We start from the raw sequence: 12,177 nt of genomic DNA on the forward strand, positions 1-12,177 counted from the left end.
GTCAGGGTTAAGTTAACCATGTTAGCAACTCATGATTTGTGCGGTAATGAAGTCACAGGCATCACGTGGTAAAGGCATGTAATCATATAGTATAGGGTGAGGGTGAGAGAGAGAGGACTATGTTCCATCCTGGCATCTGTGTGTGTTTTTCCACTGTATCATACACTTAATGCACCTCCAAGCTAAATGGAACAGGAAATGCAAAGGATTCTCTCCAAGGAAGTTTGGAGGCCCTGTGTTGCCCATTCTGCCCATTACATTACAATGCTAAACATGCTTAACACCCACCGTCTGTAATCAAAAGATAAGAAACATTTGTAGAGAAAATGTTCTCAAATGTTTTGCAATGTCATTGTGATGTTTGTCATTGTGATGTTTGTCATTGTGATGTTTGTCATTGTGATGTTTGTCATTGTGATGTTTGTCAACAACACGTGGCAACAAAGCCTACAGGTTTTGCGATGTAGTATATCTACAGTTTACTTAAGGTACATTATCTATCATCCCTTCAACAACAGATTTTTACCTCTGCGAGGATATTCAGTCACCGATATGAGAATACAATGTTGAACAAACTACAGCGTTTGAACAGATTGAAGGTGTCCTATTGTCTACAAAGTATTATTATAATTGTTCTACAGGGAAGTTAAAACTAGAGTAGTGAGGTGCAAACTGAATAACCAGACCTCACGACAACTGGATGGAAACAGACTGTCTTTACAAAACTCTCTACCCTATATTCCACTTTTAAAAATAGCTTGTATCCTATCCTTCCATAGAATCCCTCTGTTGTTACTAAGAGAGTAAGAGAACTTTAAAGGTGTTCTAAAACTTTGACCGTCTTCGGAAGGCTGATCTCGCCTTCCTGTTTCTATGTTTGTTTACCCTCCAGGGTTCCGCTGCAGCTGTCCAGTTCCCTTCTATGGCCCCCACTGTGAGCTGGACAAGAACCCCTGTGCCTCCCAGCCCTGTGCCCACGGTGGGGTGTGTGTGCCAAAGAGTCAAGGTTACATCTGTAACTGCCAACTGAATATGGCTGGAATCAGGTATGTCCATCTCTCACATAGCTATCCCTCTCATCCCTGCGGCGTCTGTATTAACACACTGTTTTTGTCCTAGACTTGGCACTCTGGTACCGCTTGCCATGCTGTAGTAGAGAGAACAGTCTATGACTGGGGTGGCTGGGGTCTTCGACAATTTTTAGCGCCTTCCTCTGACACCGCCTGGTGTAGAGGTCCTGGATGGCAGGCAGCTTAGCCCCATTGATGTACTGGGCCGTACGCACTACCCTCTGTAGTGCCTTGCGGTCGGAGGCCGAACAATTGCCGTACCAGGCAGTGATGCAACCAGTCAGGATGCTCTCGATGTTGCAGCCGTAGAACCTTTGAGGATCTCAGGACCCATGCCAAATCTTTTTAGTTTCCTGAGGGGGAATAGGCTTTGTCGTGTTCTCTTCACGACTGTCTTGGTGTGTTTGAACCATTCTAGTTTGTTGGTGATGTGGACACCAAGGAATTTGAAGCTCTCAACCTGCTCCACTACAGCCCCGTCGATGAGAATGGGGGCGTGCTCGGTCCTCCTTTTCCTGTAGTACACAATCATCTCCTTAGTCTTGGTTACATTGAGGGATAGGTTGTTATTCTGACACCTCCCGGCCAGGTCTCTGACCTCCTCCCTATAGGCTGTCTCGTCATTGTCGGTGATCAGGCCTACCACTGTTGTGTCGTCTGCAAACTTAATGATGGTGTTGGAGTCGTGCCTGGCCATGCAGTCGTGGGTGAACAGGGAGTACAGGAGGGGACTAAGCACGCACCCCTGGGGGGCTTCAGTGTTGAGGATCAGCGTGGCAGATGTGTTGTTACCTACCCTCACCACCTGGGGGCGGCCCGTCAGGAAGTCCAGGATCCAGTTGCAGAGGGAGGTGTTTAGTCCCAGGATCCTTAGCGATGAGCTTTCAGGGCACTATGGTGTTGAACGCTGAGCTGTAGTCAATGAATAACATTCTCACATAGTTGTTCCTTTTGTCCAGGTGGGAAAGGGCAGTGTGGAGTGCAATAGAGATTGCATCATCTGTGGATCTGTTTGGGCGGTATGCAAATTGGAGTGGGTCTAGGGTTTCTGGGATAATGGTGTTGATGTGAGCCATTACCAGCCTTTCAAAGCACTTCAGGGCTATGGACGTGAGTGCACGGGTCTGTAGTCATTTAGGCAAGTTGCCTTCGTGTTCTTGGGCACAGGGACTATGGTGGTCTGCTTGAAACATGTTGGTATTACAGACTCAATCAGGGACATGTTGAAAATGTCAGTGAAGACACCTGCCAGTTGGTCAGCACATGCCCGGAGCACATGTCCTGGTAATCCGTCTGGCCCCGCAGCCTTGTGAATGCTGACCTGTTTAAAGGTCTTACTCACGTCGGCTACGGAGAGCGTGATTACACAGTCGTGCGGAACAGCTGATGCTCTCATGCATGCCTCAGTGTTGCTTGCCTCGAAGCGAGCATAGAAGTGATTTAGCTCGTCTGGTAGGCTCGTGTCACTGGGAAGCTCGCGGCTGTGCTTCCCTTTGTAGTCTGTAATAGTTTGCAAGCCCTGCCACATAAGACGAGCGTCGGAGCCGGTGTAGTATGATTCAATCTTAGCCCTGTATTGACGCTTTGCCTGTTTGATGGTTCGTCGCAGGGTTTCTTACAAGCTTCCGGGTTAGAGTACCGCACCTTGAAATCGGCAGCTCTACCCTTTAGCTCAGTGCGAATGTTGCCTGTAATCCATGGCTTCTGGTTGGGGTATGTACGTACAGTCACTGTGGGGACGATGTCCTCGATACACTTATTGATAATGCCAGTGACTGATGTGGTGTACTCCTCAATGCCATCGGAAGAATCCCGGAACATGTTCCAGTCTGTGATAGCAAAACAGTCCTGTAGTTTAGCATCTGCTTCATCTGACCACTTTTTTATAGACCGAGTCACTGGTGCTTCCGGCTTTAACTTTTGCTTGTAAGCAGGAATCAGGAGGTTAGAGTTGTGGTCAGATTTACCAAATGGAGGGTGAGGGAGAGCTTTGTACGCGTCTCTGTGTGTGGAGTACAGGTGATCTAGAATTGTTTACCCTGTGGTTGCACATTTAACATGTTGATAGAAATTAGGTAGAACTGATTTATGTTTCCCTGCATTAAAGTCGTTAAGTGTGAGGTTATTTTCCTGACACCTTACTCCGAGGGCCCTCACCCCCTCCCTGTAGGCCGTCTCGTCGTTGTTGGTAATCAAGCCTACCACTGTAGTGTTGTCTGCAAACTTGATGATTGAGTTGGAGGCGTGCATGGCCACACAGTCATGGGTGAACAGGGAGTACAGGGGAGGGCTGAGAACGCACCCTTGTTGGGCCCCAGTGTTGAGGATCAGCGGGGTGGAGAGGTTGTTCCCTACCCTCACCACCTAGGGGCGGCCCGTCAGAAAGTCCAGGACCCAGTTGCACAGGGCGGGGTCGAGACCCATGTTCTCGAGCTTAATGACGAGTTTGGAGGGTTCTATGGTGTTAAATGCTGAGCTGTAATCGATGAACAGCATTCTTACATAGGTATTCCTCTTGTGCAGATGGGTTAGGGCAGTGTGCAGTGTGATTGCGCCGTCTGTGGACCTATTGGGGTGGTAAGCAAATTGGAGTGGGTCTAGGGTGTCAGGTAGGGTGGAGGTTATATGATCCTTGACTAATCTCTCAAAATACTTCATGATGACGGAAGTGTGTGCTTCGGGGCGATAACCGTTTATCTCAGTTATCTTAGCTTTCTTGGGAACAGGAACAATAGTGGCCCTCTTAACCTCTAACGAGCCTCAACCCCGGATCCGGGATCACCCCCCACCCCCCCCCCCCCACACTGATTAGCATCGCTAGCATAGCGTCACAATTAAATAGTAGCATCTAAATATCATTAAATCACAAGTCCAAGACACCTAATGAAAGATACAGATCTTGTGAATAAAGCCACCATTTCAGATTTTTTAAATGTTTTACAGGGAAGACACAATATGTAAATCTATTAGCTAAACACGTTAGCAAAATACACAATTTCTTTGTCCACCATTTTTTCTCTCCACCAGTAGCTATCACCAATTCGGCTAAACTAAGATATTGATAGCCACTAACCAAGAAAAAACCTCATCAGATGACAGTCTGATAACATATTTATGGTATAGGATAGGTTTTGTTAGAAAATGTGCATATTTCAGGTATAAATCATAGTTTGCCATTGCAGCCACCATCACAAATCTCACCAAAGCGACTAGAATTACTACAGAGAGCAACGTGTATTACCAATTTACTCATCATAAAACATTTCTTAAAAATAGACAAAGCATAGCATTGGAAAGACACAGATCTTGTGAATTCAGACAATATTTCAGATTTTCTAAGTGTTTTACGGCGAAAACACAATAAATCGTTATATTAGCATACCACATATGCAAACGTTACCCCAGCATGAATTCAAGCTAAAGAGAGCGATATCGTTATCATCGCCAAAATATATTAATTTTTTCACTAACCTTCTCAGAATTCTTCCGATGACACTCCAGTAACATCATTTTACAACATACATATAGAGTTTGTTCGAAAATGTGCATATTTAGCCATAAAAAAACGTGGTTATACAATGAAAATAGTAGCAAAACAAGCCTGGAAATGTCGGTCGCCATCTTTTAGTGATCTAGTTTAATCAAAAGCTAATCATATACTTGACAAAAAAATACAGGGTTGACAGGAATCGAAAGACAAATTCGTTCTTAATGCAATCGCTGATTTACATTTTTTAAATTATCCTTACTTTTCAATACAGGTTGCGCCAAGCGAAGCTATACAAAACAAAATGGCGACATAAGCGTTTAACATTTTTCGACAGAAACACGATTTATCATCATAAATTGTTCTTACTGTGAGCTGTTCTTCCATCAGAATCTTGGGCAAAGAATCCTTTCTTGGGTCTAATCGTCTTTCGGTCGAAAGCTGTCCTCTTGCCATGTGGAAATGCCCACTAACGTTCGGCATGAACTGGAAACGTGCCCAGCTGTTCAAAGTGCCTCAGAAATAAATGGGTCAAAATCGCACTAAACGGATATAAATTGCTATAAAACGGTTTAAATTAACTACCTTATGATGTTTTTAACACCTCTAACGAGTAAAAACATGACCAGAGAAATATTACTGGCTAAACAAACGCTTGGAAGGAGGCGAGTCCGACGTCCTCCGTGCGCAACGCGCAGGCAGCAAAGGGATGCTACTTCCGGTATTTGCTCTTTTATGCAGCCCCTGATTGCGCAATCGACTCCATTCAAAGCGTCATCACGTACTGACATCCAGGGGAAGACGTAAGACGTGTCTGTTTCTCCATAGCATTTACAGGGACCTTTAAACTGACTCCAGATCAGGGGCCAGGATGTCTGAAATCTGACTCCCTATCATGAAAAGTGCTGTAGATTGAGTTCTGTACCACTCAGAGACAAAATTCCAACGGCTATAGAAACTAGAGAGTGTTTTCTATCCAATAATAACAATAATATGCATATTGTACGAGCAAGAATTTATTAGGAAGCCGTTTAATCTGTTGAGCAAATTATGCTAATGCGAAACAGCACCCCCTATAGTGGCAAGAAGTTTTAAAGCATGTGGGAACATCAGACTGGGATAGGGATTGATTGAATATGTCCGTAAACACACCAGCCAGCTGGTCTGTTCATCCTCGCGAGGGTTAACACGTTTAAATGTTTTACTCATGTTGGCTGCGGTGAAGGAGAGCCCGCAGGTTTTGGTAGCGGGCCGTGTCAGTGGCATTGTATTGTCCTCAAAGCGAGCGAAGAAGTTGTTTAGTTTATCTGGGAGCAAGACGTCGGGGTCCGCAACGGGGCTGGTTTTATTTTTATAATCCGTGAATGACTGTAGACCCTGCCACATACGTCTCATGTCTGAGCCGTTGAATTGCGACTCTACTTTGTCTCTATACTGACGCTCAGCTTGTTTGATTGCCTTGCGGAGGGAATAGCTACACTGTTTGTATTCAGTCATGTTTCCGGTCGCCTTACCGTGATTAAAAGCAGTGGTTCACGCTTTCAGTTTTGCGCGAATGCTGCCATCAATCCACGGTTTCTGGTTGGGGAAGGATTTAATAGTCACCGTGGGAACAACATCACCGATGCACTTGCTAATAAACTCGCTCACCTAATCAGCTTATACATCAATGTTGTCTGAGGCTATCCGGAACATATCCCAGTCCACGTGATCAAAGCAATCTTGAAGCATTGAATCAGATTGGTCGGACCAGCGCTGAACAGACCTGAGCACGGGCGTTTCCTATTTTAGTTTCTGTCTATCGGCTGGGAGCAACAAAATGGAGTCGTGGTCAGATTTGCCGAAAGGAGGGCAAGGGAGGGCTTTGTATGCGTCGCGGAAGTTAGAGTACCAATGATCCATATGGTACAGTTGTTCTGATTCTTTAAGACCTCCTCACCTGCCATATGGTACAGGTGTTCTGATTCTTTAAGACCTCCTCACCTGCCATATGGTACAGGTGTTCTTATTCTTTAAGACCTCCTCACCTGCCATATGGTACAGGTGTTCTGATTCTTTAAGACCTCCTCACCTGCCATATGGTACAGGTGTTCTGATTCTTTAAGACCTCCTCACCTGCCATATGGTACAGGTGTTCTGATTCTTTAAGACCTCCTCACCTGCCATATGGTACAGGTGTTCTGATTCTTTAAGACCTCCTCACCTGCCATATGGTACAGGTGTTCTGATTCTTTTTGGTTAGTCACGGAAAATGTTACACGTGCCGTGCTCCTAGTTTGATTGGCTCAGGGGCTGGAGAACAGCATTCGGCATTTTGTACATTTACATGTCCCCAAACTGATTAAGCCTAATTCTGTTGCTTGTCCTCCTTCCTTCCTTGAGTACTGAAAGCAAAAAAAACGAATTTCCGTTCTCTGCAAGTTAATGGACAACAAAGTATTCTTCTGCTCCCTCTTCTTTAGGTGTCAGAGCCTAATCGACGGATGCTCCCCCAACCCGTGTCTAGAAGGGTACAACTGTACCTTCTCCGGGGGCTCCATCCACTGCGATCCTCTACCCCAGGTATTGTAACATGCTAAACTAAGGTACACATAATGCTTTGTGTAACATATCTGGTTTTAGTAGGAATAGGGTGAAATTGCCCTAGATGCTGATATTGGGTCAGTTTAGCCTTTTTCCCCACTACTGGTAAAGGTTATGATTGGGGGGGGAGCTGATCCTAGACCTGTACATACAGGAAACTTCACCCCTGGAGAATTTTAGTTAAGCCAGGACTGGCTCCGCTAGGCCCATAACTTATAGTTTTATTTTAGTTTTTGGGAACTCAGTCAGGGTCTCAAACTTCCTGTTGAGAGTTAGGGCGGGGGGTCCCAACCAAATCTCAGCCTTAGACGGCCCTGCTTAAAGCTAACCAAAAGGTGTCCTGTCTCATCCTCAATACAGGTGTACGCCGGGCTGGGCTACATCGAGATAGTGGAGATCTGTGCCAGCTTGATGGGGGTTTTCTTCCTGGTCGGTGTCTTCGTCTGCGTCCGCAAACGTTATGTCCAACAGAAGAAGAAGCCTGTCTGTGTTCAGGACTCCAACGGTTACTTCCAACCCAGTCTGGCCAAATCCATGATGGCCGGCACTCCAAAGGTCAGCCCAATAGAGATGAACATGCTGATGGGCTCTGGTAACGACCTGGATAACATACACAGTCCCTTCAGATCTCTGAGGCCTCACAGCCAGATGGACCTGGGGCTGGGGTCCCAGGTAAGCCTAAGGGCCGGGAAGCAAAAGCCACAGGGGCCTGTGGTGTGTAGTGTGGCCCCCAACCTCCCTCCTACACCTTCAACCATCTCTGACAATGAGTCCATCAGGAAACACCACTGGGATAAGGACTATGAAGGTGAGTTCATTGAATAAAATTGAATAATCTCCCAGAGGGGAAATTGGAGTGGATACTTTAAGCTAACTGTCTGAGTTTTTACTTTATTGATAACTGTGGTAATAACTGTGGTAATAACTGTGGTAGTAGCTTACTCAACCTGCCGGGCCAGTCTTCACTTTATCCAACACTAAGTGACAGCATTTCATTGAGATGACCAATGAGACACCCAGAAAGTGTCTGAAGGTGAATGATCTGGAGATGTGGAGGATATAACAAAGCCATTATTCATATTATACTCCTTCTCACTTTGTCCTTTAGATCAAAACAATGGAGGTTACTCATCCATACATGGATGTAATCCATTATCAGTTGTGATACATACAGAACATGTGGCGTTGAGCAGTAGTCTGGTCAGGCAGGAAATTCCTGCAGAGGATAAGTGTCAAGGTGTTGAATTTTAATAGGTTTTTCATCACTCAGAGGTTATAATACCTTACTTATAATGAGTTGTTTAAGGAGTTTAATAACCGACAAGGACACTTTGAAATTTGGTATGAAGATCCTCTGAAAGGCGATAATACTGAAGGACTATAGTGAATGATAATGAGTGTTCTCTCTCTTTTCCCTGCCGTTCAGTCTACCCTGCCGATCCTGACTACTACGGTCGACCGACCCCCTCGGTCCAAGAGTACCCCCAGGTGCAGGAGTTTCCCCAGTTCGACATTGTGGAGGACACCTACGGCTCTGTGACCGCATCAATAGACTCACGTAGAAACTCTCGCTTCGGCGGATTCCCGTTTCCCCTGGAGCGTTCTGACCGCCGCGCTCCCTTACCGCCCTGCTACAGTAACCAGAACCTGGATGACTTCCTGGGGCCTGACGGTCTTCCATTACCCATCTCTCAGTGCCCCAACGAGTACACTGCCATCAGTTACTATCCGACGCAACATGCACAAAGCATGGACAATGTGTCGTCAGGCTACCGGCGCCTCAGCATGCGCCTCAGCGTTGCCACGCCGTCCTACGCTGAGAGTAACTCTCCTCCTCCTCCCCCTCCACCCCAGCAGGCTAGGCATGCAGGACGGAACTCTCGCTGCTACAACGGGTCTGACATGGTGGAGAGCGACTATGGAAGCTGTGAGGAGGTTATGTTCTAGAATGTTTTAAAGTGTTCTATTCTAGAGTTAAAGATACAGTGCTCCCTATCAGAGGTCTCTTTCAGGGAGAGACTGCAACGTTTCTACGAAAGAGATGATTCTGGCACATTCTACGAGGTGAATTTAATATATTCTATACAGTCAATTCTTAGAATGTCTCCATAAAATGTGATTGATCGGCATCTAAGTGGGCTTGACATTCAGTAGAGTAAATGAAAGAGTCACTCACCTTTTGTTCCACAGGATTGAACAGTATTACAGGATGTTTTATCTGAAACGATGGCAACAAGGCCACGCAACACAAATATATGCTGTACTAAAAACTGCAGCAATATCGAACTCGCTCATCTAGACCACTCTCCATCCGAGGGGGAGAGAGACTGGCTTTGGGTGAAACCAATTCCAATAAGAATGAATATGCCTAGACAACTATGTAACAACAAGGTCACGCAACACGACCGTATAAAGAGAGTGGGTTTACATAAAAAACAATTCCTATAAGAATGAATATGCCTACATTTCATGCAGAAAATAGCTCCATTTAATACAATAATAACAACCATAATAACCATAAAGATGTCACATAGATTAATACAGTTCCTATTTGTGACCTCACCATTCAGTGATATGGAGTGGGTCTCAAATAGCCCCCTATACCTATGGACCCTGGACCAAAGTAGTGCACTGCGTAGGGAATAGGGTGCCGTTTGGGACGGAGGTCATATGTGACAAAATAATGAAGGGGACTGGATCCTAACAGTGAGAAGAAATCCATAAATTTAATGAATAAGTAGATAATAAATATTCACAAATATTACACGTGTTTGTTGTAAAATATTCAATATAACTTTAATTGCTGATATTGCCAATTGTGTAAATAGTGCATAGTGTGGAAGTATTCTGACTTTGATCTCAAAAAAAAAATCTCGGAATTGTAGCGGTTGGTGGTATTTGGTTGTAAACAGTATTTTGAGTCCGAACACATAAATGTGGTATCTAATCTGACTGTATATAGCCCAACAGTACAGAATGTTGTATCTAATCTGACTGTATATAGCCCAACACATAAATGTGGTATCTAATCTGACTGTATATAGCCCAACACATAAATGTGGTATCTAATCTGACTGTATATAGCCCAACAGTACAGAATGTGGTATCTAATCTGACTGTATATAGCCCAACACATAAATGTGGTATCTAATCTGACTGTATATAGCCCAACAGTACAGAATGTTGTATCTAATCTGACTGTATATAGCCCAACACATAAATGTGGTATCTAATCTGACTGTATATAGCCCAACACATACATGTGGTATCTAATCTGACTGTATATAGCCCAACACATAAATGTGGTATCTAATCTGACTGTATATAGCCCAACACATAAATGTGGTATCTAATCTGACTGTATATAGCCCAACAGTACAGAATGTTGTATCTAATCTGACTGTATATAGCCCAACACATAAATGTGGTATCTAATCTGACTGTATATAGCCCAACAGTACAGAATGTTGTATCTAATCTGACTGTATATAGCCCAACACATAAATATGGTATCTAATCTGACTGTATATAGCCCAACACATGAATGTGGTATCTAATCTGACTGTATATAGCCCAACACATAAATGTGGTATCTAATCTGACTGTATATAGCCCAACAGTACAGAATGTTGTATCTAATCTGACTGTATATAGCCCAACAGTACAGAATGTCTATGCAGCTATTATATATGTACAGAATATGCAGGCCTGTTATGATACAAGTGTTCTGTTTGGGCCTGTGTACAGAATGCATTATTCCACATGAATTGTTTTTTACATATAGTATATTTAAAGGTTTAACATATTCTACTGCTCAGTCATTTTAAACCAACAGAAATAACAGGTTGGCGGTGAAAAAGGTTGATACTGTAACGCAACGTGACTGTTGGTTACCCATAAAACAACAAATTCTGTGCTTCTACACCCAGGTACAAAACCAACATTACTGTAACAATTTGTTAACACATTTCTATAAGAAAACAGAAAAAGAAAACTGGGATAGCATTATCACTCGGTAATGTGTGTTCTCAAAAGCCTGAGTGCAACATCGGAAGCATGCATTAGGCCTGATAGTGTGCTTGTGTTGTGTAATTGGTGACCAATTAAGTATTTTTGTGTGGAAAGGATATCCATCGCTTTGTTGTAGTGGTTAGTGCGCATGGGTTTGGAGAAGAAGAAAACAAAATCAAGCATTTTCAGTTCGTATGTACAGAATGGCAGCTCATACGTGTGGAGACTGTGGTTGGGCACAGTTCCTTTTCAGTCTGTTGTAAGGGTTCCAGAAACCCGGTTGGAAGTTTCCTGCAACCAGGAGGGAATCAGCAGGAAATCGGAGAATCATTTAACCAGGATTTCTGGAAAATCCCGAGGGGTTATCATGATTTCCCAATGTGTTTATATGTGCTGTGTATGTGTGTGCTAGACCAATGAGTTCACATGAATGTATTTTTAAGTGTATTATTTTTGTATCAATGTGAGGTGTTATAAACCCCATGTTTTTTAAGTTGTTTCTCTGTGAGAGATTTTTAAGTAATGTTGTAATTCCCATTTTGTTTAACACTGTAAAAGACACCATGAATAAAATATGATCTTATATTAACAATTATACTTTGTCAGTAATTATTGTAATCCTTGTATGTGTAATGCGCTGATGCTTTTGAATTGACGTCTATAACATTGTCCCCAGGTTCTAACCTCCCACATATACATGCAGCGCCAGCAGTGACCACAAGGAGACACAATTTGATGATGTCACAATAACTTCCCTTGTTACCAACGTAATGTTCAACAATGCATTATCATATTGGTAGAATAAAACTCCCTTCTCCTTCAAAACATGTATCATTTTACAAAACATTTTCCCTTTGTGAAGACCAGATGTTTTCCCCCCACATTAAGCCTACTCGGAGACAGTGTCACGGTCACTTATCGCTCTAATTTCAATGTCTTTTTTTTTCTTTCTCTGAGTTCCCAGTAGTCTTGAACGCATTGAAGTCGGAGATTTCCTAGTTCCCGAGTTCCCAGTTGTTTGAACAC

General features: G+C 43.8%; 1 protein-coding gene across 1 annotated transcript in view; it reads left to right on the plus strand.

Annotated features, from left to right (window-relative positions):
- Window positions 1-11,746, plus strand: part of LOC139581739 (protocadherin Fat 2-like) — an 88,409-nt gene extending 76,663 nt beyond the window's left edge. The window contains exons 25-28 of the mRNA XM_071411823.1: window positions 893-1,046; window positions 7,020-7,119; window positions 7,501-7,948; window positions 8,567-11,746. Coding sequence (XP_071267924.1) covers window positions 893-1,046; window positions 7,020-7,119; window positions 7,501-7,948; window positions 8,567-9,087 — 1,223 coding nt within the window. The 3' untranslated portion in view covers window positions 9,088-11,746. The remainder of the gene's footprint in view (window positions 1-892; window positions 1,047-7,019; window positions 7,120-7,500; window positions 7,949-8,566) is intronic.
- Window positions 11,747-12,177: the final 431 nt, after the last annotated feature.

Source organism: Salvelinus alpinus, chromosome 7 (genome assembly GCF_045679555.1).
Source record: "Salvelinus alpinus chromosome 7, SLU_Salpinus.1, whole genome shotgun sequence".
NCBI classification, from domain to species: domain Eukaryota; kingdom Metazoa; phylum Chordata; class Actinopteri; order Salmoniformes; family Salmonidae; genus Salvelinus; species Salvelinus alpinus.